Source organism: Bufo gargarizans, chromosome 3 (assembly GCF_014858855.1).
Source record: "Bufo gargarizans isolate SCDJY-AF-19 chromosome 3, ASM1485885v1, whole genome shotgun sequence".
Lineage (NCBI taxonomy): Eukaryota > Metazoa > Chordata > Amphibia > Anura > Bufonidae > Bufo > Bufo gargarizans.
Window position 1 is genome coordinate 493723994 of NC_058082.1, and position 27337 is coordinate 493751330.

Sequence of the window (27337 nt, forward strand, 5' to 3'; positions counted from 1 at the left end):
ATAGGTGCAGGTCCCACCTCTGGGACCCGCACGTACAAGGAGAACGGAGCTGGGGAGAGTTGTGGCTGGAGGACACAGAGTTTCCAGGGTCTATTCACCACCAGGCACAGCTCCCCGCCTCTCCCATTGAAGTAAATGGGAGCGCATGTCCCATGTGCAGCCACTGCTCCCATTCATTTCTATGGGACTGACGGAAGTAGCCGAACCAGCTTGGCTCTTTTCGGCGGCTCCAAAGAAATTAATGGAGGGCGGCTGTGCATGTGCAGTGTGCCCTCCTCAGCTTTCTCTGCTCCGTTCTCCTTGTAGGTGCGGGTCTCAGAGGTGGGAGCCGCACCTATCAGACAATGGGGGCATATCCTAGTGATATGCCCCCATTGTCTAAGACGGGATAACTCCTTTAAGGTCCCTGTACCATGTACAGATTGTCGGGAAGGAAGCGTCCCTTCCCAACAATCTGCTGATTGCTAGCGGAGGAGACTGCTGCATTTACATGCAGCGATCTCCTCCAGAGTATGGGGAGGGGTGATCACTAATGCCATCGCTCATCCCCAAACAGACACCGCAGCAGATTGTGTTTACATAGCACAATTTCACACCAAGAAACAATGACTTTTTGCTCATTCAATCGGCAGAGCATTTACACCTCCAGATCACAATTAATGAGTGTTACTATGAACGCTCATTAGCGATGACCTGTTCAATTTTCGGCCTGTGTAAAGGTCCCTTAAGTCAGGACAAAAAATGTTATCTGCCAGTTGAAACGAGAACACACATCCTTTATTTTGATCTGTTTTTATTTACCGATTACAGATTTTTTTTCTATTCTAGTTCCTGACCATGATTATGGGGGGCCGCCATCTTGCCTGAGCTGGTCTGTTTTCTAGGCATGCTTTGTGACCTCTGCAGAGGTCATTGTACAAGGAAAGACTAGATCAGCTGTGACAATCACCTACTGCAATTGGTGGATTCAGTATTATCTATACACAGAAGTGATTTCATTACAGGCAGGATTAGAAGGAGAAATAAGCAGGTAACTGCAGTAAAGTGATCCGTACAGACCAAGAAGTGGCGCCTATTAGGCTTAATACCAGTGAGAAAACGGCAGGATTTTAGGTTTCTTAAAAATATGTTAAGCATAAAAACAGGATTCCCATTAGTACTGATGGCCTAACCTTAGGATACACCAATGTCAGCTGATCCGATTCAAGTGAATGGGACTGAGCTGCAGTAGCATGGTCCTGTGCCTGGTACACAATGCCAGGGATGTACAGCTCACAGGGCCCTTCAATCAGCCGATACGGGTCTGACTCGCGTCAACACTACACTGATATTGATGGCCTGAATATCTCTATCATCAATATTCAAGTCATTATTTTAATTTTCAACACTTTCCATCCAGATGTCAGAACAGCTCCCTGACTGATTCACTGTCAAGCAGCAAGCAATAAATCTGCAGATGAAGTGAAACTGAAATTTGTAGAGGAAAAATAGTTGAAAATGTTTAATACTGACCAAACAATTTTTTTTTTTTTTTTAGCCCAACATAAGACACATTGATAAACAAAATGCCCCCAAAAGGTATCCATGGCCTTTAAATTGACTCTGCTTTCTGACACCACCCAGACATAAGTATTTTCTTACATTAACTAGAGGTGGTTTGGACCCGGATGGCAAAAACAAAATTTCTTCTTGAATGTTTTCCTTCTACAAGTAGTTGTTTTTTTCTTGCTTTTTAAATTGATGGCGTGCATAATGATACTATATCATATAATATGTCCCCAATGTAATTTACAACGTCGCCATAGCACTGAGAACAAAGGCCACATTCTAGCTTTTTAGGCATCTCCCTTCGTTTTACACATGGCATCTAACAAATGGGCGATATCATCCAGTGACCATGACTAATTTCTGAACACTTGGGGTAACGTTCTGCACGACGTGAAGGTATTAAGGGCCTAAGATTCATTATCTGCATGGTATAATGTTTATAACCATCTGTTATAGCTTGCTGTTAGCCTAGACCGCCATCTAACCTATATTGCAACATAAATGCATTTAACATTTAAACATATTAAAAACCACAATATTTTATTTAAAAAAGCCTACTTACCCAAAGAGGTAACGAAATGTTCGTGCGCATTTAGAGTCTTCATGCAGCGCTTATTTTTATAGTCCCAAATACGAAGAGTCTTATCATCGGCACAGCTCAATATAAATTTACCTCCAGGGTGGAACTGAACACCACGTACCCAGTTATCATGGCCAACCTACAGAAGAAAAAAATATAAAAATAAAACGATTGGCATGGAAACATAACGATTCTCTTAAGACCCAGTGTACAGAGACTACAGTTAAGTACCATTATGGTAGCTAGCATTGTGAAACAGAACATCATTTGGTTACTTTGTGTACACAGAAGTGAATGTGACCGAGCTGCAGTACGAGACAACCCGTAGATGAAAGAGCAACCATGTTTTTTCTAATCTTATATGTCCCCCTTGAAATTAATGGACTAGTAACAGCGGGGCAAAGTAATATGAGACTTTCTTTTGTTACTCACAAGTGTCATTAGGCACATGCCAATGCTGATGTCCCACATCTTAATAGTCTTATCTCTGGATCCTGATAGCAGAAATGGTCCAGGTTTACCACTCTTCTTAGTCTGGAAAAGAGGTTTTAACACAAGTTCACCAACAAGCACCGGCACAGAGCACTAAGGATACAATCCAACAGTTAGAGGAGTGTTTACATGCATTATGAACCAAGAGGGGGATTCATCAAGCCATGAACACCAAAACTCACAAAATAGGGCTGTGTCACATTTTCAGCTTATCTGCACTTAAATTGTGCAACATGTTATGTTTTTACACCACTCCCTCCAGTTTTAAAGGGAACCTGTCATCGGGATTTTGTGAATATAGCTGAGGACGTGGGTTGCTAGATGGCCACTAGCACATCCGCAATACCCAGTCCCCATAGCTCTGTGTGACAGGTTTCCTTTAAAAAGTGGTCATGGTTAGGCTGTTGAGCCGATTGAAGACAGATTTGTCAACTGCGATGAGTCGTAAAAATGATCTCAATCTTATTCCAGTGGAAAGTGGAGCAACATCAAGGCTATTAGATGCCCCAAGTGTATTAAGCATCATGTGACATTTGCTAGATTTGACTTTAGAATTCTCAGTCATTGATAATTTAGCCTCCTCGCCCCTCCAGCGCATACCTCAGATCCTGTGGCATCCAGTACAGTTGAATAGGAGCTCTCTGGAGCCCAGGAGATGCACTCTACAACATGCTCATGCTCTCTTAGCTCTGCTTTGCATTCTTTCGTTGCTACCACCCAAACGCGAACAGTTTGATCATTAGAACAACTTGCAATCAGTGTACCATCTTGGTTGGGCCTCACCATGCGGACCCACTCTCTGTGGCCTGTGAAAGTCTTCACACAATACCTACAACAACATTACAATTACACACTATACCTGTAAGGAAGAAAACACAAGTGAACAACAAAACTGCAGACACGGGGAGAAGGAGAGCTTACCCAGTCTGAACTTCCCACATTTTAATTGTTTTGTCTCTTGAAGCAGACACTATATGATCTCCATTAGGCATTATCGCTACCGAGGAAACATTGTGATCGTGACCTACAGATGAGATACAGAGTTTATACCACAACAAAAGACATTGAGTATTTCTCACAATGTATGGGTCACCCTTTTTCCCACCGGGTCTAATAGTCCATTCAATTTTTCCAAGCCTGGACCTGTGGATTTCCTTCCAGTAAGTAACACTTTGCATTCTTTCTGGGTAAGTTTTTGTAGATTTAATAGCATCACACAAACTATGACAACTATGTCCACTTGGGGTTTGAGGACACTGAAAACTGACAAAGCTCTCAAAATACTCAATGGTCTACAACAGAATCAAGACTCCAGTTTAAAGAGGACCTTTCACCTGTAAAAACAATGTGAACCAAGTATGCTGACATGGAGAGCGGCGCCCGGGGATCTCACTGCACTTACTATTATCCCCGGGCACCGCTCTGTTCTCCCGTTATGCCCTCCGGTATCTTTGCTCTGTAAGTTATAGTAGGCGGTGTCTGCCCTTGTCCTGTGGGCGTCTCCTTCTCCTAGGCTGCAGTGCTGGCCAATCACAGCGCACAGCCTGGGAGTTTTTTTTTTCTCCCAGGCTGTGAGCTGTGCACTGTGATTGGCCAGCACTGCAGCCTAGGAGAAGGAGACGCCCACAGGACAAGGGCAGACACCGCCTACTATAACTTACAGAGCAAAGATACCGGAGGGCATAACGGGAGAACAGAGCGGTGCCCGGGGATAATAGTAAGTGCAGTGAGATCCCCGGGCGCCGCTCTACATGTCAGCATACTTAGTTCACATTGTTTTTACAGGTAAAAGGTCCTCTTTAAGCTTTAAAGGGAACTTGTCAGGAACATTTAGGCACAAAACCACCACCATCCCGTTTACAGGTTCACAATGATCTCCTATATTTTTGGGAGATTTGGCATAAAGCAGCAAAATAACTTTGAATGTTTTATTCCAATGACCTGTAAGGGGTCATTAGGCTGGAGCTGCCCCTCAGAACAGTCACGTGACAAAAAAAAGGACATTATCTGGGTGAAGGTATATTAGCAAAACCAAACAACTAGCCACAAGGGCTTATTACCAAGCTTGACCCAGATTATCAATTTGTGCAGTACGGTCACACAGACAAGTCCTCCTCGTTGCTGGTCTCACAGGCCAAGTATGTAATTTCAAGTAGCCTCCGCCATAATAAAGGGCATACTGGCTTTGGCTTCATCCACACGTGCGCCAGTGTGACTCTAGTGAGGAGCTTCTCCAACCCAATGACTCCTGACAGGATACAGAAAGTCAAATCTTCAAGAACATGGTAGGAGATCACTGAGGACCTGTCACGATCCAGGATAACAGGCTGGTGGTGGTTTTAGGGGCCTAAATCCTCCAGACAGTTTCCGTTTAATAGTCATTTGGCACAATATAAAGTCAGGATAAAAGTACAGATATCACATAGGAAAATTATTTTGTAACATTACAGGTTAATGGGGTCTGTTGGGCACTGATTGTGTCAGCTAGTGCTGGGCGATTTTGTAAAAAAATAAATAAAAAATAATCAGCATCTAATCGGCGGGGGTTCGACACTCGGGATCCTTGCCAATCAGCTGTTTGAGAAGGCAGCAGTGGTCGCAGTAGTGCCGCTGACTTCTCAAACAGCTGATTGGCAAGGATCCCAGGTTTTGGAGCCCCGCCGATCGATGCTGATGATCTATCCAGAAAATAGATCATCAGTTTAAAAAAACTGCAGAACCCCTTCGAGGATTACCGATTTTTCGTTGTTTATTTTCTGCCCATAATTTTTATATTTTTTCTGTTGATGTAGCCGTATGAAGGCTTGACCAGCGTTACTTTTATTCTATGGGCATGATTACAGTGATACCAAATATGTATACTTTTATGCAATTTTACCACATATTTGGTGATATGTATAATTTTATGCATTTTTTAAAACAATTTTGCACAGTACTAGCACGTCTCATGTAAAAACTATTTGTTTTTGTGCAGATGTAGCTTTATGCGTTTTTTTTTGCAGGGTGAGACGTAGTTCTTATTGGCACTATTTTGGGGTACACAGAGCTTCTTAAATTATTTATAAATAAAAAAATGGGGGGGGGGGAGAAGATAAGGGAAAAAAAGTCTTTATTTTAATTTTTACATTGTTCACAGGGCAGGTTACCATGTTATCTTTATTATATGTAATGTGGTTAAGAGCTCATTAACAAGACCGTATCTTTTTGCAGATCGCATATTGTGGATCCACAAAACACGGATACTGGCAATGTGCCTTTTTGTAAGGCCATGGAACGGATGTGCGGATGCACACAGAGTGCGGTCCGCATCTTTTGCCCCGTTGAAATGAATGGGCCTGCATCCGATGCACAAAATGGCAGAACAGATGCGGACAAATATACAGTCGTGTGAATGAGCCCCAACTAAGCAATAACATATGCATGCCCCCACCCCCACCACCACCACTATTACGACAACCATTTAATATGGAAAAAACATTTATAAACTATATTAACCTTCAATTATTATATTTTTTTTTTACAATAACTAGGAGACATGGCTTTTATAATGCACTGGTATACAAGGTACACCAATGCTTTATAGTTTATCGCTAACAGCAACAGGCAGTCTTTTTAGGCGGCCAAGGAAATGCATCAGCACACATCAATTGTGCTCATGGGGGGGGGGTTGATGGTGACACGGAGCCTATGTATAACTGCCCAAATGCCACTGTCCCTACTGACTGCTATAGGAGGGGCCTGACTTCAGTCAGTGCCGGGCTCCTGTGATTATCTCGAGTGCTGCATCAGCACAGCCTGTGTGGGGTACCTTCAGTCCCTTCCACCTAAAATATTTCGAAATGATAAATTAACATAAAAAAAAAAAAATGAAATTAATAGCACTAAGGCTACTTTCACACTCGCGTTTTGGCTTTCTGTTTGTGAGATCCGTCATGGGCTCTCAGAAACGGTTCAAAACGGATCAGTTTTGCCCTAATGCATTCTGAATGGAAAAGGATCCGCACAGAATGCAACAGTTTGTCTCCGTTCAGTCACCATTCGGCTCTGGAGGTGGACACCAGAACACTGCCTGCAGTGTTTTGCTGTACGCTTGACAAAACTGATCCGTCCTGGCACACAATGTAAGTCAATGCGGACGGATCAGTTTTCTCTGACAATCGAAAACGGATCCGTCTCCCATTGACTTTCAATGGAGTTCAAGACGGCTCTGTCTAGGCTATGTTACAGATAATACAAAAAGGATCTGTTTAGGACGGATGCATGCAGTTGTATTATTGCAACAGATTTGTCTTTGCAGATCCATGATGGATCCACCCAAAATATGAGTGTGAAAGTAGCCTAACAAAATTTTAATTGCCCAGCCCTAGTGTCAGCCATGCAACAAATCCGGCACTGCGTGAGGTGGGTTCAAGTTTTTACAGGAAACAGATGTAGATGTGAACAGAGCCCAATTTACACTTCTCTGAAGTAAAAAAAACTGATGAATAAATATCACAGTAAAGAATCAGTATTAAAACTAGAAGCCATTTAACAGCTTTGTTTGTATATTGTGGGGATGTGGTCATCTGCAATATCTCATATGATTTCACAAGACCTCTTTAACTGAGAGCATCAGCACGACTTCCTTACAGAGCTATGCTAGTCAGTCTAATTGAATCAGAGCCCACTAAAGTACCAAACGAGAGGGTCTGAAAAGTAAACACTTCTGACACTCTATGTCACTACAAAATATGGAAGATTCCTCTGCCAGTCAGCAGCTGTTCGGCGGTATATGTGACACACAGACTGCATCCCATAGTACATACAATATCTGCAATGATTGCACACAACATGGAAGTCCTTTCTTTTCAGTCCCCTTGTTTGACACATGTGGGCACACTGTTAAATGGGGGAAACTTAAAATATTATAGGTCATCCCCATTTTAGTTTGACAAAGTTAAGTGCTCTTAAAGTGACCGGCCACCTCCAAAAACCATCCCAAGCCGCCAGCAGCAGTATTTCACAGTAGCCTGCAGCGTGTTTGACGATAATTTTCTGCCTGAAGGCCGATGCGGCTAAAGCTCAGAAAACGTTCTTTTATCCCCTGCCGGCACGCTTCTCTAGTCATGCTTGAAGGAAAGGGGGCAGCAGCCTGCTTGCTTCAAGTCAAGATAACCACGCCCCCTTCGCTGTGACCGACAGCCGGCAGGTTGGCTGGCTTTGCCGAACTCTCTGCATAAACGCTGTCAGTCAAAATGAATAGGCAGGGAAGGGGGTGTGGTTACCGTGACATGAAGCAAGGAGGCCGCTGCCCCCTTGAGTTCAAGCATGTGTGGAGAGGCGCACCCGCAGGAGATAAAACAACGTTTTCAATACTTTTGCTGAATCGGCCTTCAGGAAGAAAGGCATCATAAGAAACACACTGCTGGCGGCTTGGGATGGTTTTTTGGGGTGAAAGGTTCCCTTTAAGTTGTAAGTCTTAAGATCTGTTTGAAAAAAATTTATGTTTTATAAGGAAAAAAACTACATAGAGCTATGAAGCTTTTGGCTTTGTTCAACCCACACAATACAAGGCATATCTGCACAAAAGTGTATTTTATACATCCTGGCGTGGAAGCCAGCATACGGGTGGGTGCGAAACACACATCTGTGTAGACAAACATGTTTCACTGGCATATGAATTTACATTCCGGCAGACAAGGAGCACTGGCACATACCATGCATGGTCCTAATGCACTCAAATCCTTGGAAATCCCATAGCTTGATAGTCATGTCGGCTGAGCAGGAGGCCAGAAACTTGCCAGAATGATCAAATGAAATATCTTGTACAGAGTCCGTGTGTCCCTTGAGTGTGCGTTCAAAGTCTCCTGTCTCGTAGTCCCACACCTAACATGGAGAGAGGAAACTGTTAGCACCAGCCCGTGGCTTGACAGCTTGTGGAGGCTTCCATTTGCACTCGGCAGGGCAGTCTGGCACCTCTCCGTATAATTAGCCAGGCACACAAAGAAAGCTTGCTTTGGATTAGCCATTCAGCACTGGGGTTTTCCTACACAATTAAATTGTCAAACAAACATGAAAAATCACAACCAGAACACACAAGTAACCAGAAAAATAAATACCACTACACGCTGTGTGTAAAGAATGCATTTACTCAAATCTACGTTGGTAGATGGAGGAAGGAGGTGTTCACCCAATTTAAAATCGCTGTTTTATTATCAAAGAGTCAGCAAAAGCACGAGCTCAAGAAAAATATATAATAAACTAAAAGACAAACCTTAAGTGTTGTCTGGGCTTTTATCATCGATGACCTATCCTCAGGGTAGGTCAAATATCAGATCAGCGGGGGCCTGAACCCCCCACTTATCAGCTGTATGAGCAGACAGCGCGTGCAGGTGCCATCTACCTTTCTTCCTGTTCACCGCTGCGGTCTATGGTCTCTGCCATAGACCTAGTAGCAGTGGACAGGAAGAGAGACGACATGTGTGGACTGCGCGCGCCATCTCCTCATACAGCTGATTGGCGGGGATGTCAGGTGTCGGACGCCCGCCAGATATTGATGACCTATCCTCAGGATCAATAGTAAAAGCCCGGACAACCAGGCAGTGGTCGCCAGGCATTGGAAAAAGACAACCCCCATTGTCCAGACTTGCTCCCCTAAACAAGGGGGAGGAAATTTTTAATTCACCTACTCGCGGTCCCTATATTTTTTATTATTTACTGGGCCAAACGTTAGGATCATAAGGAGGTGGCACCCAGGATGAACTACTGCCATCATCAGACAAGCTAATCCAACATGAATAATCATAAAGTAGATTAGCTCTATTACATGATAACCTAATAAAAGAAGGGAGTGAGGGGAGTCAACATATACAAAAGTCATGGAGAAAAGGAGGAGACCCTTTGTCTAACCTCCAGCATTAGACTGGAGACGCATGGCCTTGCAAGCGCATTCACATCCTAATTACCCATGACAGCGCATTTCAAGACTTGTCAGGTTGGCTATCTGACACATAAAAAGGTGATGACAAGTAATTATTATGGAGACGCTGCTTTAACACCCCTTTCAATTAGCGGCAAACAAATTCTGCACCAGAAAATGAATAATGAACTGAAGAAACAAAAGCTCCAAACATTCAGATAGAAAAAAAAAAAAAAAGGAAGAGCTTCTTCCATTTAGAAATGTAGTTTCTAAACACAACCTGCAGATAATACAGCCATTCAGAAAAAGAAAAAAATTCTAGTGACTGGAAAACAGAGCCACGTAGTTCTCAATTTTTTTTTTTTTGAAGATGGAAAGAAATAAACTTTATATATATCCACTGCAGCTTATTAACTCATGGGAACTCAAGAGGGCACTGCACGGAGTGAATTCCAAGGCAAATCTGCAGCAACATCAATGACAAAGCCACGTGTTGGGGTACTTTCACACTTGCGGCAGGGTGATCCGGCAATTTGCATGCAAACTGAATACATTTGTAGACCGATCCAGATGTGGATTAGTCTTACAAATGCATCGCAAGAACGGATCCGTCTCTCCGAATGTCAACCGGAGAAACGGATCAGTTATATATATTTCTTCACAATTTTACCAGTCTGCAGTATTTTCTCAGTCCAAAAACCATACAGTGACTGAACTGAAGTCATCCTGAACATATTACTCTTCATTCAGAATGCATTAGGATAAAATTGATCAGTTTTTTTCCAGTATTGAGCCCCTAGGACTGAATACCGGAAAAGTTTAACGCAAGTGTGAAAGTACCCCAACATGCAGATTTTGACACAAAATCCATGATGGAAACTCTGCTTAAAAAAAAAAAATTACATTTTCACCTTCCATTTCTTTTTAGCTTCAATAAAAATAAAATAAAGGCTCCTTTACACGGGCCAACTGTGCAGACAATTATCAGTAACAAACTGTTTGCTCCCAATAATTACTGTAAATGCTCGTCAAGAAGTGAAAGCTGCACTTACATTAAACAATCATTTCCTCTGTGAGGAGACGAGCAATCCGATGCCCACAGATGACTTTGGGGTCCGCAACAAAAATGGTTTCACCCAATGAATGCGCATTTTCTTGTTAATCAGGTGATCGGTGGCACCTTTACATAGGTCAAGCAGAAACTAGCATTTGTACAAATTGGAGTCATGAAGGATTTTTTTTCCCCCTAAAGTGAGGATAATTGGCTTCTACCTCAGTTTTTTTTTTTTTTGCCTTCCTCTGGATCAACTTGCATTGCAACAATGGATGTGACTGTGGATGTGCGAGTCGCAAAAAAAAAATGCAGATCGGACGTGGAGCAAAAATACAGTCGTGTGAATGGGGCCATAGGCTGTCAATCCGGCAAAGGAAGACGGGATCTCACAGATACCCTTGAAGATTTATTGGCTGTAAGGGCTCCTACATACGGCTGTAGCCATTTTTGCATTCGGCAAATCATAGATCAGCAAAACTAGGATACCGGTCACGTATGTTCTGCATTCTGTGGAACAGAACGTCCAGGCCATAAGAGAACTGTCCTATCTTTGTCCGTAACCAAGACAATAATAGGACATGTTCTATATTTTTGTGTGGCTGCGGAATGGACATACGGATTCAGACAGTACACTGTGTGCTGTCCACATCTTTTGCTGCCCCACTGAAGTGAATAAGTCCACGTATGTCCCATAAAAAATACATTCGTATGCATGAGCCCTGAAGGCCACTTTACATTGACCAACAGAGCAGGATATAGTAGGGAATGAACCATTCGTTCCCAATTACTGTCTGGTAGTTACAGCAGGTGAGAGCTGCATTTACAAGCAGCAGTCATCGCCACTGCATAGAGATGAGCGGTTGCTAGAGTGTAGGTATTAGGGACGGCGTTTTGGCAAGGACAGAGGTAAACACTTAGTGGAAGTCAAGAGTTTAGAGTTTCATGCTGATCATAGGGATCTTCTGTCACTCACTTCATGCCTTACACAAATAAAGAACCACAAGGGGAATGCTGTAAATATTACACCACACCTCTGTATACAAACCTATAGTACAGGGAACAGGATTCCAAATTCAGCTTACTTCATTGTATAGTGAAGTTCTGCATGAATGCATGGGACAATAAATACAATAGGGAAACTTATTAAAACTCCCTTACGGAAAGGTTCACATCTCAGCTATTGTAAGGAGGTATTTTTCCGGAAGAAAGCAGTCATTTAAGCCGGAAAGCCTCCGGATCCAACTATAGTTAACGGGAATGCAGCGGGGGCGCGGCGGTGTCCGCCGAATGCAGTAACTCAGTCTGTTCCTCTGATGGATTAAGTTAGCGGAGATGTGAACCTACCCTTACAGATATACAGGCCTTACTAACCATAACATCCAATCAGAGTTGAGCTTATATTTCTGAAGACTGCTGTGGAAATTGAAGGCTGACTGCAATTGGTCGTTATAGGCAACAAGGCTTGTCGATTGGTTAGATGGATCTGATAAGTCTCCCCCATTATCTTATTTTAGAAACACTATAATGACCATTCTTCTAATTTACAAAAAAGCATACAGAGCAAGAATACCTTAATTGTTGCATCCTCTGAAGCAGTGACCATAACACTAAAAACTGGATGGAAAATGACGCGAGTGACCGGACTCCGATGACCACTAAGTGCATATTTTTCAGGAGGGCGTGGTATCCATTCTTTGGGGTCTCTCTTCTGACCAATTGGTCCTCCAGATGTAAACTCTTCTTTCGCTTCATTCAGCTTTGATTCTAATTCCATTACCTGTCAGGGTTAAAAATTAACTACATTCATTCACTGACATCTTGTGCTAGGTCACGACCACAAAGGATTTACCCAGCACTGACTCCTCACGTATGTCTTGGCACCAGATGACCCCTATTAAACCAAGCACATAGCCTGGTGTCTGTAATCCTGCAGCATAAAATTACACCTTCCTCCTCGCTGTCGGCACCATGGTTGTTGATGAAAATCATACTCACATTCCTTTGCTGGCAGGCAATTTCAAGCACCAGGAGGCGGGCTTTTTCAGTACGAGCACCGCTATGCAACTCCTACCACCCCCTCCTCTTGATTGACTGCTTTAGCGTACGACTAGGACTTTGTGTAGAGCGGTCAATCAAGGGGAGGGCGATGCATAGTAGTGCTCATACTGAAAGCGCCTGCCCCCTGGTGATTAAGATGGAAGGTGTCATTTTAAACGGCAGAATCAAACCCAGGGGTGATCCCGGTGACGGAGCAGCTTTAAATACATTTAAAAAGAAAAGCACATTGTGCCACTATACTCAAATCAAAGAGATTGCTCACTTAATAGAACCCCTCAAAAGGACTGGTACAATGGTTGTCTTCTATTAAAGAGCTGGTCAAGTCTCTAAAAGTAGTCTGTGCCAGTTCAACATGAGGCTTTTGGCATTTCAGTCATAAATCCTAAAGTTACAATTCTATTTTGTGTGCATAAACCTAGTTTACTGCACTGTGCAACCAAAGAATTATGGTCAAGATATGAAAACAAAAAAAGGAGATGTACTCCGCTATCTCCATTACAACAGGAGAATATGGGACCTCTTCTCACGAGTTACGTGGAGCCCAGGGGGTCAGAGACCCACTCATTCGACAGCTGTGGATTAAACAGTTTCTATTGGGACAACCCCTTTGGATCGAGTGTTCCCCTAGAAATTCATTTTATCTGCACGGTCCATACAATACGCCGCAATAAAGATAAAAAATATATACTAAGCCTTATATCTTGATAATGATACACTCCTCCTGAAACAGCCATTTTCACCCTGCTTAAACATAAACAGCAACACCGGGCTGTTACCTTCTTCTGTAATCTGATAACTGATGTCCATTTCTTCTCCAGCAGGCCGGCATACTTCTTATCTAACTCTTCATTCTGAAATAGAAAAAAGCTCAATGTAGAGAAACGTCCTTTCTAGATACCATATGAAATCATTATGCATCATGCATGCCACCATACACAATGAGACACTGGCTCACCATTCTGAACTGTAAGGGCTCGTGCACGCGGTCGTTGCCGTTTTTGCAGATCCACAAAAACACAGATGTCCTCCATAGAACTGTCCTATCCTTGTTCGCAAAGAACGGACAAGAATAGGGCATGGTCTATTTTTTTTTTTTTTTGCAGGGAGGCAGAACGGACTTACGGATGCTGCCGGCACACAGTGTTCTGTTCACATCTTTTGTGGTTCCAATAAAGTGAATGGGTCCGCATATGATCGGCAAAAAAATGCAGATTGGATGTGGACAATGCTCCATCAGAGGAAAAAAAATAAAATTCACTATCACCCATTCATTGGATTATTTTGAGCATCAGTTTGTGCTATTTTTGAAGGGAGAAAACATGCTGCTTTCCATCCACAGGATAAAAAACATGCAAAAGGAATTTTTTTATTTTTTTTTAATCACTGAAGTGAATAAATGATGCATAAAAATAACTTGTTTCAACAGACAGAAAACATAATACTGATGTAAAGATTATTATTCAGAAAATTAATCTGGTATAATAGGCAGATTAGCACTTCAATGACACAAACATTAAAATATATCCATATACACAGAAATATAGGGGCCAGTCAAGTCACAATGCCCTCAGGATACAATATTTTCAACAAAGTGCTTTCCTGCCCCACCATAACATAAAACCAGACTCCATGCCAAACTCTGCTGATCTGTGGCACGTGGCTAACTGGACTGGAAGGTCCAACCAATGTGGGCACCTCACTGGTAGAAGACCATTATTAGACTTCCTAGCGCCTCATTCTGTACTGCTCTTTAACAGTGTCAGGATAAGCTGCTCTTTTAGACACCATCCGAGGACGGCTCCATGTTATATATTTGGTAATGGACAAGACCCTGAACACGCGATTTTCCGCTTCACAAAGCTTTCTGGCTTCTAGATGTGAAGACTTAGGGGGGAGACTTCTCAAACTGGTATAAAGTAGAACTGGCTTAGTTGCCCACAGCAACCAACCAGTTTCCACCTTTCATTTTTCACAGCTCCTTTGGAAAATGAAAGGTGGAATCTTATTGGTTGTTATGGGCAACTAAGGCTACTTTCAAACTAGCGTTCGGGGCTCCGCTTGTGAGTTCCGTTTGAAGGCTCTCACAAGCGGCCCCGAACGGATCCGTACAGCCCTAATGCATTGAGTTTTTTGTTCATGGTAATGCAAACGGATCCGTTCTCAACGGATCTAAGCGTTTGCATTATAGGTGCGGATCCGTCTGTGCAGATACCAGACGGATCCGCACCTAAACACAGGTGTGAAAGTAGCCCAAGCCAGTTCTACTTTATTCCAGTTTGATACATCCCCCCTTACTTTATGTGTATTCGTTTGCTGCTTAGTTTACTTTAAATCTTCATTTTCTCTTCTTTTAGGATAACATTTCAGCTTTTGGTAACAATTACCAGTTTTCCAAAGAGTTCTGGTCTCAAGTTACAATATTTTCAACTTACACTTGTCCAGGACCCCACTGTACATCTAATACAGATATACTGAAGTGTTAAGAGTACCTTACCATATCTAGCTCTGCCTCCTTCTTGAAAACGGAGTATGCCTCTTCATAGCCATTAGAACGAAGATAGTCTGCTATAGCTCGATTTCTGAAATAAAAGTGAAACATAATTGTAGAACTAGATTCTGGACAGCTTCAAGATTGCAATTTATGGTTTTACTTTGCCTTTTACATTAAACCATACATGTTAATGCTAATTTACAATCAATGTATATGAATTTATAGCTAGCCACCGATTTACCATGTTGTAAGGCTAAGGGTCCATTCACACATCCACTAAATGGGTCCGGCAAAAAATAAATAAAAAAATAGAACATGTCCTATTCTTGTCCGCAATTGCCGACAAGAAAAGGCATTTTCTATGAGAGTGTCGTCGATGTGCGGTCAGCAAAATGCGGAACGCCATTTGCCAGTGTCCGTGTTTTGCGGATCCGCAAAACACATACGGACGTGTGAACAGACCCTTAAACTATAGAGATTTTCAAGTTTCTGCAGCTCAAGTCATAAGCCGATTCCCAAGCAGTGAGTGAGCCAGCAGTGACAGGCCAATGATTGGCTGCAGTGGAGCACATGACCCTGTCCGCAGACCAGCCATAAGACAAGAGCTGGACTGGAGCGGCAGTGACCAGATGCAAATCCTATGAGACACAGTTATACATAGACTTTATACATAGACCAGCAATACCTCCCAAGACCCCGATGGTCTCTACTTCCTTGGCCATCTTGACACACAGGAAAGGACCACTCAGCCAGTTACTGGATAAGGTGGGTCAATACCAAGGCCAGTGATTGGCTGAGCAGCCATTTCCTATGAGTTGCAAGTGAAGACTAGCTGTTTTTTTTTCCTCTGCTATTCCAACTTGTTTTTTTTAACCCTTCCGATACCAGCGCCGAACATGCACGGCGATGGACTGATAGGCAAATATGGCGCCCGCTTGCACATACAGCGGTTGTCATGGCCTGCAGGTCTCCGCTGTTTCAAACAGCAGAGACCGCGGCTAATTACCGCAACTTGCAATAATGCTGATCGCGGTAAATAAAGTCTTTATATCCCGTGATCAAGCGAGATCACAGCATCTAAAGGGTGAAAAACCCAGAACGAGGCCAAAAACTGTTTTGGAAGGCCAATATAATAAAGGGATTTTAAAAATCCACGATTGTTCAGAATAAAAGAATAAAATAAAAAAAGATTGATTTTGTACGCTCAAAACACGAGCTTAAAAAAAAAAAAATCATAAAAAGGGGCAAATGCTGCAGTTTACACTGATACACCGCTGACCACATGCTGCACAGCGCGGTCGGATGTGCATCAGCGAGGAGGGAGGAGGGGCTGGGGGCCGGCATCTTGTTTTGTAATGGCAGCGGGGCCCAGTGCAGTCACTGTATTCTATTGCACCTGGCCCCGCTCACTGTACTAAATCGTATCTAACTGCAGGCAATGTTTAACTATAGAATATCTTGAATCCAGCAGCCTGAACTTACGTCCATAGCAGGCAGGAGGCTGGGCGGGCACTGGCAGCGTAACTTACTATGTCACGCGCCTGCTCCACCCACTTAATTAAGCAGGTGGCGCGGGATGTAGCGAGTTACGCTGCCAGTGCCCGCCCACCCAGTCTCCTGCCGGCTATGGACGCAAGTACAGGCTGCTGGATTGAAGATATTCTATAATTAAACGTTGCCTGCAGTTTGATACGATTAGTACAGTGACTGCACCGGGCCGCTGCCATTACAAAACTACTATAGAGGCCAGACCCCAGCCCCCCTATTTATCTGCCAGCCACAGCCGCCGCCCCCCCCCCCCATAACAGTGGCAGCCACAGACGCTGCCCCCCCATAACAGTGGCAGCCACAGACGCCGCCCCCCCCCCATAACAGTGGCAGCCACAGACGCCGCCCCCCCCCCATAACAGTGGCAGCCACAGACGCCGCCCCCCCCCCATAACAGTGGCAGCCACAGACGGCCGCCCCCCCCCCATAACAGTGGCAGCCACAGACGCCGCCCCCCCCCCCCCCATAACAGTGGCAGCCACAGACGCCGCCCCCCCCATAACAGTGGCAGCCACAGACGCCGCCCCCCCCCATAACAGTGGCAGCCACAGACGCCGCCCCCCCCCATAACAGTGGCAGCCACAGACGCCGCCCCCCCCCCATAACAGTGGCAGCCACAGACGCCGCCCCCCCCCCATAACAGTGGCAGCCACAGACGCCGCCCCCCCCCATAACAGTGGCAGCCACAAGACGCCGCCCCCCCCCCCCCCATAACAGTGGCAGCCACAGACGCCGCCCCCCCCCCCCCATAACAGTGGCAGCCACAGACGCCGCCCCCCCCTAAACAGTGGCAGGCCCCCCCCCCCCCCCATAACAGTGGCAGCCACAGACGCCGCCCCCCCCCCATAACAGTGGCAGCCACAGACGCCGCCCCCCCCCCATAACAGTGGCAGCCACAGACGCCGCCCCCCCCCCATAACAGTGGCAGCCACAGACGCCGCCCCCCCCCCCATAACAGTGGCAGCACAGACGCCGCCCCCCCCATAACAGTGGCAGCCACAGACGCCGCCCCCCCATAACAGTGGCAGCCACAGACGCCGCCCCCCCCCCCATAACAGTGGCAGCCACAGACGCCGCCCCCCCCATAACAGTGGCAGCCACAGACGCCGCCCCCCCATAACAGTGGCAGCCACAGATGCTGCCCCCCCCATAGCAGTGGCAGCCACAGATGCTGCCCCCCCCATAGCAGTGGCAGCCACAGACGCCGCCCCCCCCATAGCAGTGGCAGCCACAGACGCTGCCCCCCCCCATAGCAGTGGCAGCCACAGACGCTGCCCCCCCCCCATAGCAGTGGCAGCCACAGACGCTGCCCCCCCCATAGCAGTGGGCAGCCACAGACGCTGCCCCCCCATAACAGTGGCAGCCACAGACGCTGCCCCCCCATAACAGTGGCAGCCACAGACGCTGCCCCCCCATAACAGTGGCAGCCACAGACGCTGCCCCCCCATAACAGTGGCAGCCACAGACGCTGCCCCCCCATAACAGTGGCAGCCACAGACGCTGCCCCCCCATAACAGTGGCAGCCACAGACGCTGCCCCCCCATAACAGTGGCAGCCACAGACGCTGCCCCCCATAACAGTGGCAGCCACAGACGCTGCCCCCCCATAACAGTGGCAGCCACAGACGCTGCCCCCCATAACAGTGGCAGCCACAGACGCTGCCCCCCCCATAACAGTGGCAGCCACAGACGCTGCCCCCCCATAACAGTGGCAGCCACAGACGCTGCCCCCCCATAACAGTGGCAGCCACAGACGCTGCCCCCCCCATAACAGTGGCAGCCACAGACGCTGCCCCCCCCCCATAACAGTGGCAGCCACAGACGCTGCCCCCCCCCCCATAACAGTGGCAGCCACAGACGCTGCCCCCCCCATAACAGTGGCAGCCACAGACGCTGCCCCCCCCATAACAGTGGCAGCCACAGACGCTGCCCCCCCATAACAGTGGCAGCCACAGACGCTGCCCCCCCATAACAGTGGCAGCCACAGACGCTGCCCCCCATAACAGTGGCAGCCACAGACGCTGCCCCCCCATAACAGTGGCAGCCACAGACGCTGCCCCCCCCATAACAGTGGCAGCCACAGACGCTGCCCCCCCCCATAACAGTGGCAGCCACAGACGCTGCCCCCCCATAAAAATATAAAAGTTAAAATCACCCCCTTTCATATACGTAATAGAAAAAAATACATAAATAAAAATATAATCATGGGTACCATCGCGATTGAATACGCCTATACTATTAAAATATAAAAATATTTTTCCAATACAGCAAATGGCGTAATGGAAAAAAGGCTCACAATTTGCCATTTGCAGTTCTCATTACTTATTACAAAAAATAAAATACAAAATACGTAATAAAATGTGATCAATTCTCACACTCCAAAATGATTTTTTTTTTTTTTTAACTACAGCTTGTCACAAAAAAATGGACCCCTCCTCCCAGCTCAGTAGGGTATAACTATAAAAAAAAAAAAGTTATGAGACTAAATAAATCAGGGAGCACTGCTGTATTATTACCATCCAACCCTGATATATTACCATCCAAAGTTTATTTCATTATGAAATAAAGATTACTTTTTTAATTATGTAGAATATGGCTGTATATGTTGAATTTTTTGTCAATATCCAGTATCAGGGTCAAAACTTAAGTGCTGAGGAAGAGGAGTTAGCTATGACATGGGTATCCAGCAATCATCCATCTGTAATGCCAACTATAATGAACTTCAAAGCCAAGGGGGAACCAATCAAGAAATAGGTTTGCTGAAGATATTTTAAAGAAAGTCCCACCAGTGAACTTGGATTTAGAGACTGTTCAAGTAATGATTTCACTTTTAACAGTAGCTTCTTCTAACAGTAGCTTCTTCTGCAGGTGTTGAAAGAATATTCTCTTCCTTTGGATTCGTTCATTCTAAATTCAGAAATAGTTTGGGTCCCGACAAAGCAGGAAGGCTTGTTTTACTTTTCCAGATTATGAACAAAGAAGATGAAGATGACGAGTGAGCTACAGAGGACATTATTAAGCTTTTCTTGTGTAGGCTGGGCTGACAGCAAGTTTCTTAATATATATATTTTTTCTTTAGCCAAATTAGTTTACAAACATGGATGTTTAAGCAAATAACATGCTGTAATGTTATTGTTTCAGTTGAAAAAATCCTTTTTAAATTGTTATTAAGGTAATGATTATTTTTCTCCTTCCCAAGTACAACAGAAAAATTGTCCAAATATGAATCTTTATGTAAAAAACTATGATTTAAATCAAGCCTTACTGACTAGTGGTGATTTAAATCGGTTTGATTTAAATCAAATCCACCCTGCTGTATATTAAGCAAATGCTGGTGTGCCAGCGGCTGAAGGGCGATCACTCAAGCCCAAAAATACAATAAAGAAACTCTGTGGCACTTCCAGAAGTGCCGCAGAGTTTATTTTTTATTTAAAAAAAAAAAAAAAAGTTCACATTTCTTTTTACACTATTTATACATAAAAATCCTATGCATATGGGGTATCGTTGTAATCATACTGACCCAGAGAATGAAGGGCATGGGTCAGTTTTGCCACAAACAAAACGCCATGGGAACAAAACCTGTAAAATTGTGGAGGAATTGCATTTTTTCCCCCCAATTCCACCCCATATGGAAAAAAATTTTACCGCTTCCCACTACATTTATTGTAGGTCATAATTGTCTCACGAAAAAATAACCCCACATACAGCTATGTGAATGGAAATATAAGAAGTTATTTCTCCCGATAGATAGGGAAGAAAAATAAAAATGGGAAAAAAAAAAAAAAAAAAAAAAACTCCGGTATCCTCCCTGTCACCACTAAAATGCTGTGAAATGTGCAGGCAGCATGGTATAGAGCAGGAGGAGCTGAGCAGACAGTTTTGTGGGAAAGGATTTATTCACTTATATAGCGCTGACATATACTGCAGCGCATTAAAGACATCAGCATCATGCTGCCCTCTAAATTCCCTACCAATACGTCTACATAGTGTGGGAGGAAACCAGGGAACCCGGAGAAAACCCGCACAGACACGGGGAGGACATGAATAAAGCCAACAACATTTCCGGCAGCTTTTCCCATAAAAACTATACAGCAATCTGTTCAGTCCCTCCGCAGACTGTTCAGGTATTACCCACTACTACAACTCCCAGCAGCAAACACTGGAAAGTAAAGCTGTGTGAGGTGATATTTCAGCACCTAGGTACTAAACAATATGCACAGAAAACCAGAAGCAGTTCGGGCAGTGCATACGTTGGCTGAGGATGTCCGCAAACTAAACCTTCCAAGTACACCAACACCTAACACATCAGATCCCTTACAGCCACACCAAACCTGGCATTTTACTTAACCATTACAATCCGCAATGAACACCAAATATATTTCTGCATCATGTGACATTAAAGGGGTGTTCCCAGCTCAGGATATGCCATAAATCTAGGATAGCCGTATCACCCCTCCCTCCCTCCCTTCCAGTCTGGATGCAGCAGCTAGACAGTGATCGGATTGTGGAAACTGCCTGGCAGGCTGAGCTACACGGTTCCCTTAACTACCATACAAATAAATGGTATTCTGACACCATAGCGAAACAAGCCAAGCTGTGTCCACATCGCACACGTTACAGAATGAGTAGCTGCGTTAGAGCTCCTGCACACGGCTGTAGTCTGCCCACATCCAATTCGCAGTTTGAGGGTCTGGTATAGACCCATTCAGTTCAACAAGGCTGCAAAAAAAATAAAAAATAAAAAATAAAATGCGGACAGCACACGGATGTCATCTGTATGCGATCTGCATCCGTGCGGCCAGTCTTCAAATTATAGAAAATAGAATAGGCATATTTATAGAAGGGACCAAGGAAAGTGTGGGATGCACATGGCCAGTATCCATATTTTGTGTGAGTTAGGTCTAGGCCTGAGCAATCTTACCGACAGATGCACAAGACCCCCAACAACTGAGGAGAAGCTGACAAGGTCGGGTAGAGGTGGCCCGTCTCCTGCATGCTGATGTGCAGCTTCCTTTAAGACTGGATTGTCCTACACAGAAAGGCTGACATTTATACAATGCGCAGTCACCTCTAGATGGCAAAGGAGCTTTACAAATCCAGTAGGAGCATAAATCAATACTGGGTGTTAATGGTCTGGGCTCCAGACACACAGCACACAATTCAGTAGGGTTACATTTCAAATAGTGCAAGGTTACACCAGTGCACTTTAAAAGCCTCTTTTACGTCAGGTTTATCAGTACGAGACGGGAACTACCCTTTAATACCTTATGTAACGTGACCTCTGGGCCCTCCAACAAGTCTAAGGATGAAGGAGATGCAGTGCTGGTACAACAAAAGGTTGTAAGAGTTGTCCTAGATGTTATGACTGATGGCCTGTCTTCAGAATAAGCCTCCAATATCTCATCAGCAGGGGGACACCTCTTTTCTTATCAGCTGTTTCAGGTTAGCTTGGGTGTTGGAAGTCAGAGCATGAACTACACAGGTCAGCCTACTGTGTGGCTGATGGGGCTTCTTACTGCAGCACTGCTCCCATTCACAGCAATGGGGGCAGCACTGCAGTTACCAGCTCAAAGCTATGTAGTTCTGGCGGCACCCCAAAAGAGCTGATCGGGGGGGGGGGGGGATTATATTTTGGCATGTAATGGAGTGATGTTCTTCATTACACTTTTTTTTTTTTGTTTGTTTTTTTGTTTAGTGATATCTGTGTCAGTATAGCTTACATGTTAAAGGTGTTGTCCAGGATTATCCTAGCCTCAGGTACTGATGCATATCCTGAGGCTAGGATAATCCTGGACAACACCTTTAACATGTAAGCTATACTGACACAGATATCACTAAACAAAAAAACAAACAAAAAAAAAAAAGTGTAATGAAGAACATCACTCCATTACATGCCAAAATATAATCAATTTATCAAGAAGTGCATGATGCTATTTGAACAGGTCTACCACCACCTCTTGCAGGTGAAGGCCACTATGAAGAACTCAATATATTTTTAATACTATGGAAACATGGTAAAATAAAAAGCTGAAACATGCATGCTGTAATAACTACTGTATCACAAATAGCTAAGGAAAATTTAGACCAGGCATCTGCTGGTATAACAGGATTTTAGTTCTCTGGCAAAAAACAATCAGGAGTTCACGGTGCTGGTTTCCATTACAGGACGGTCTTCTCCAAGAGTGGATAGGGCAATCTGATGCAATAACCAACCACCCAAGTACCAAATGCACAAAAAAAAAAAAAATTTGAAGAGCACATTTGACCCACATAACTAATCTTGACCTGAGCTAAATGAACCCTAAAACACATCTGCAATAAGCTAATATATACAGGCATACAGTGAAATTTACTAAATTTGTAATTTCTGCAACACCTATGACTGCCCCAGAAAGAACAAAGAGTCAGGAGTCTGTCCTCAACTTCAGTCCCCAAAATGAGGAATAAAAATATTCCCAAACCACTGATTCTAGACTGATGTCAAAGGGGTTGTCCAGCCTTTATTAAAGTGAAGGTCTATCCACTGGAAAGGCCATCAGCAGCTGATCAGCAGGAACATGAAACCACTCACCCCAGCCGACCAGTTACTTGAGTGTGGCTGTCGCTGGAAGTAGTCACTGGAAATAAACAGCATGGCCGCCCCTGTATTGGAGGGAGCCCATTACTACAGCGCTGACAGAGCTGCGCAGTCTGGGAGATAACTTTCAGCCATGGAGCTACACCTGAACAGCTGTTTGGCAGAGTGCAGACCCCCACCGATCAGCTAGTGATGGCCAATCCCAAAGTTCACATACCATCTGCAACACGTTCACCAACATGGGGGAAATGCCACTTTATCGGCATGTACTTGCTGTACAGCACCCTAAGGCTAGCTTCACATCTGTGGCAGAGAGCCTGCTGGAGTTCTCTAGGTCCAGCAATGCCAGATACTTCCACCTGCTGGACCCCACTGTCTATAGCGGGGTCCGGAGCCAAGCAAATATGCTGGAAATTGGCCAGGCATAAACTGCTGTTTGCAACGGTTTGTCTGGCTGATTCTATGCCAGAATAGCCTGCCGGTGTGAAAGTAGCCTAACAGAATTATACATGGCCCTGAAATAAACCTAAACTAAACTTCTTTTTAAAACCGGCTGTTAAAGGGGTTGTCAGTTTTTTTTTTTTTTTATTCTTTCCATGTTTCTAACTAGGCAAATGTTACAGCTTTCCAATTAACTCACTCTCTCCAGTGGCTGCTTTCTCAGATTTCACCGAGGGTCACATGACCTGTGATGTCAGCTTCTCTCCCTGCACAAGCCTGAAAGATCTGTACTGACCACGCCCCCCCTGCACTGCTGGCTGCTGCTTATTGCTCTCCCCCAAGATTATTAACCCCTTCAGTTGCACAGACTCAGGGCTGAAGTGTTTACTGTGTAGCTGCAGGCAGTGAGGAGACAAATGCTGGACACAGGAGCTGAAAGAGAAGTTCTGCAGAGCATTGCAGGTAGGGGGAAAATTCTGTGTGTATTAGCAGTGTCATTATACAGCTGGGACTTGTAGTCCTACACATACACCATGCTGCTGAGTCTGCCAGCAGGCAGACCTGTCACTCAGGGCAGTACTTGTATTCACTCCCTTAGCAGTGAAGGGGGAGGGGCAGAGATGGTTTTTATTGTAAGTAAACAAAGGGCTGGAAGAGAACCAGGGAAATGAGATTTTTTTTCCCTAAAACTTGCTTAGCTATATACATCGCTGACCATCAGATTTACAGTGCTATATCTTTTTTCCATAACTCGGACAACCCCTTTAATTAAGGATCTCTTTACTGCAGGTTATTCATTTGTAGTAACACTAAGCTCACACCAGCATTATAGCTTTCTTTTTTATAATGGAAACTATGACAGATGCATTCCTCAGACAATAGAATCTGATGACTTAGGCCTTACTGACACGGCACTGTTTAATCAACAATTTCGAACCTTACAATGGGGTCTGTCTGGCTCAGTTGGTCGAAACAAGAGTGTACGGAATGGGGAGAGACCGCTCATAAAAGGTGTATGGGCGCCTTAAGTCATTTTATACGCAAAACATGCTCCACCACCTACCTGAGCTACATGTACTGTACAGAATATTCTGTACTGCACATCATCTCTGCCTCCATGTCAGGCACTCAGGTTGCATTTCCCAATCATAATCCTACATTATTGCTACTACAAGGTCCCATGTCCTGCTACCTATGCCAGCAGTGCATCCTAATGAAACCAATAATAGACTTCATGGACATATGGCACAGAGTCTGCCCGCTTACATTCTATAAAGCTGCACCTTGTGCTGCGGTGCTGAGACATGTCCAGAATTATGAAAATGTCAGTTTCTGCATATGAATAAACCATGCACATACTTCTAATTTTATGTTCTTGGAGGCCTTTACCCACGGCATAAAAAAATAATTACACAAATCCAAACGTGGAGATTTTGTAGTTCATGTGCTTTTTGAGGCGGATTATAATTTCCCAATGAATTCACTGGAGAATTTGGCTTTGACAAAAACCAGCAAATTTTTAAAGCCTAAACGTTTTTTAAATATTAATGACCTATCCTCAGTTAATCAGTTTTCATTGGGTGGTGATCCGACTCCCCCACCGCTGATCAGCTATTGTGAGCACTGCCTCTGTGCACCGCTTCCTTTGCAGTGCAATTACAACTGGTCGTCCCATTCACTTATCTCCTGTGAAAAAGCAGACAACGAACAGGTAATATTGAAGAGGAGACAGTGCTCACATAAGCTGATCGGGTGGCAGTCGGACCTGTCCTAAAGATTGGTAATCAATGTTAAGTCACTGCACAACACCTTTGAAGACGACACATTTAAACTCCATAGCAATACACGCAGAACTATTCATAATGCAGAATATAATATATATATATATACATACACACACACACACACACACACACACCAAACCGACACCTTCTCATTCAAAGAGTTTTCTTTATTTTCATAACTGAAAATTGTAGATTCACACTGAAGGCATCAAAACTATGAATTAACACATGTGGAATTATATACATAACAAAAAAGTGTGAAACAACTGAAAATGTCATATTCTAGGTTCTTCAAAGTAGCCACCTTTTGCTTTGATTACTGCTTTGCACACTCTTGGCATTCTCTTGATGAGCTTCAAAAGGTAGTCACCTGAAATGGTCTTCCAACAGTCTTTAAGGAGTTCCCAGAGATGCTTAGCCCTTGTTGGCCCTTTTGCCTTCACTCTGCGGTCCAGCTCACCCCAAACCATCTCGATTGGGTTCAGGTTCGGTGACTGGAGGCCAGGTCATCTGGCGCAGCACCCCACCACTCTCCTTCATGGTCAAATAGCCCTTACACAGTCTGGAGGTGTGTTTGGGGTCATTGTCCTGTTGAAAAATAAATGATGGTCCAACTAAATGCAAACCGGATGGAATAGCATGCCGCTGCAAGATGCTGTGGTAGCCATGCTGGTTCAGTATGCCTTCAATTTTGAATAAATCCCCCAAAGTGTCACCAGCAAAGCACCCCCACACCATCACACCTCCTCCTCCATGCTTCACGGTGGGAACCAGGCATGTAGAGTCCATCCGTTCACCTTTTCTGCGTCGCACAAAGACACGGTGGTTGGAACCAAAGATCTCAAATTTGGACTCAGACCAAAGCACACATTTCCACTGGTCTAATGTCCATTCCTTGTGTTCTTTAGCCCAAACAAGTCTCTTCTGCTTGTTGCCTGTCCTTAGCAGTGGTTTCCTAGCAGATATTCTACCATGAAGGCCTGATTCAAACAGTCTCCTCTTAACAGTTGTTCTAGAGATGTGTCTGCTGCTAGAACTCTGTGTGGTGTTGACCTGGTCTCTAATCTGAGCTGCTGTTAACCTGCGATTTCTGAGGCTGGTGACTCGGATGAACTTATCCTCCGCAGCAGAGGTGACTCTTGGTCTTCCTTTCCTGGCGCGGTCCGCATGTGAGACAGTTTCTTTGTAGCGCTTGATGGTTTTTGTGACTGCACTTGGAGACACTTTCAAAGTTTTCCCAATTTTTCGGACTGACTGACCTTCATTTCTTAAAGTAATGATGGCCACTCGTTTTTCATTACTTAGCTGCTTTTTTCTTGCCATAATACAAATTCTAACAGTCTATTCAGTAGGACTATCAGCTGTGTATCCACCTGACTTCTCCACAACGCAAGTGATGGTCCCAACCCCATTTATAAGGCAAGAAATCCCACTTATTAAACCTGACAGGGCACACCTGTGAAGTGTAAACCATTTCAGATGACTACCTCTTGAAGCTCATCAAGAGAATGCCAAGAGTGTGCAAAGCAGTAATCAAAGCAAAAAGGTGGCTACTTTGAAGAACCTAGAATATGACATTTGCAGTTGTTTTGCACTTTTTTGAATATAATTCCACATGTGTTAATTCATAGTTTTGATGCCTTCAGTGGGAATCTACAATTTTCATAGTCATGAAAATAAAGAAAACTCTTTGAATGAGAAGGTGTGTCCAAACTTTTGGTCTGTACTGTATGTGTGTGTATCTATCTATCTATCTATCTATCTTTTTCACGGGAGATAAGGGAATGGGACGACCAGTTGTAATTACACTGCACCAGCACTGCAAAGGAAGCGGTGCACAGAGGCAGTGCTCACAATTGACTGTCTG

The 27337-nt window shown here is 44.4% G+C and overlaps 1 protein-coding gene across 1 annotated transcript in view; it reads right to left on the minus strand.

Moving 5' to 3' along the window:
* Nucleotides 1-27337, minus strand: part of PAFAH1B1 (platelet activating factor acetylhydrolase 1b regulatory subunit 1) — a 62249-nt gene that overhangs the window by 4271 nt on the left and 30641 nt on the right. Inside the window, exons 3-10 of the mRNA XM_044283844.1 lie at nt 15125-15209; nt 13407-13481; nt 12143-12349; nt 8317-8485; nt 3542-3644; nt 3221-3449; nt 2561-2662; nt 2111-2267 (exon numbers count right to left, since the gene is read on the minus strand). Coding sequence (XP_044139779.1) covers nt 2111-2267; nt 2561-2662; nt 3221-3449; nt 3542-3644; nt 8317-8485; nt 12143-12349; nt 13407-13481; nt 15125-15209 — 1127 coding nt within the window. The remainder of the gene's footprint in view (nt 1-2110; nt 2268-2560; nt 2663-3220; nt 3450-3541; nt 3645-8316; nt 8486-12142; nt 12350-13406; nt 13482-15124; nt 15210-27337) is intronic.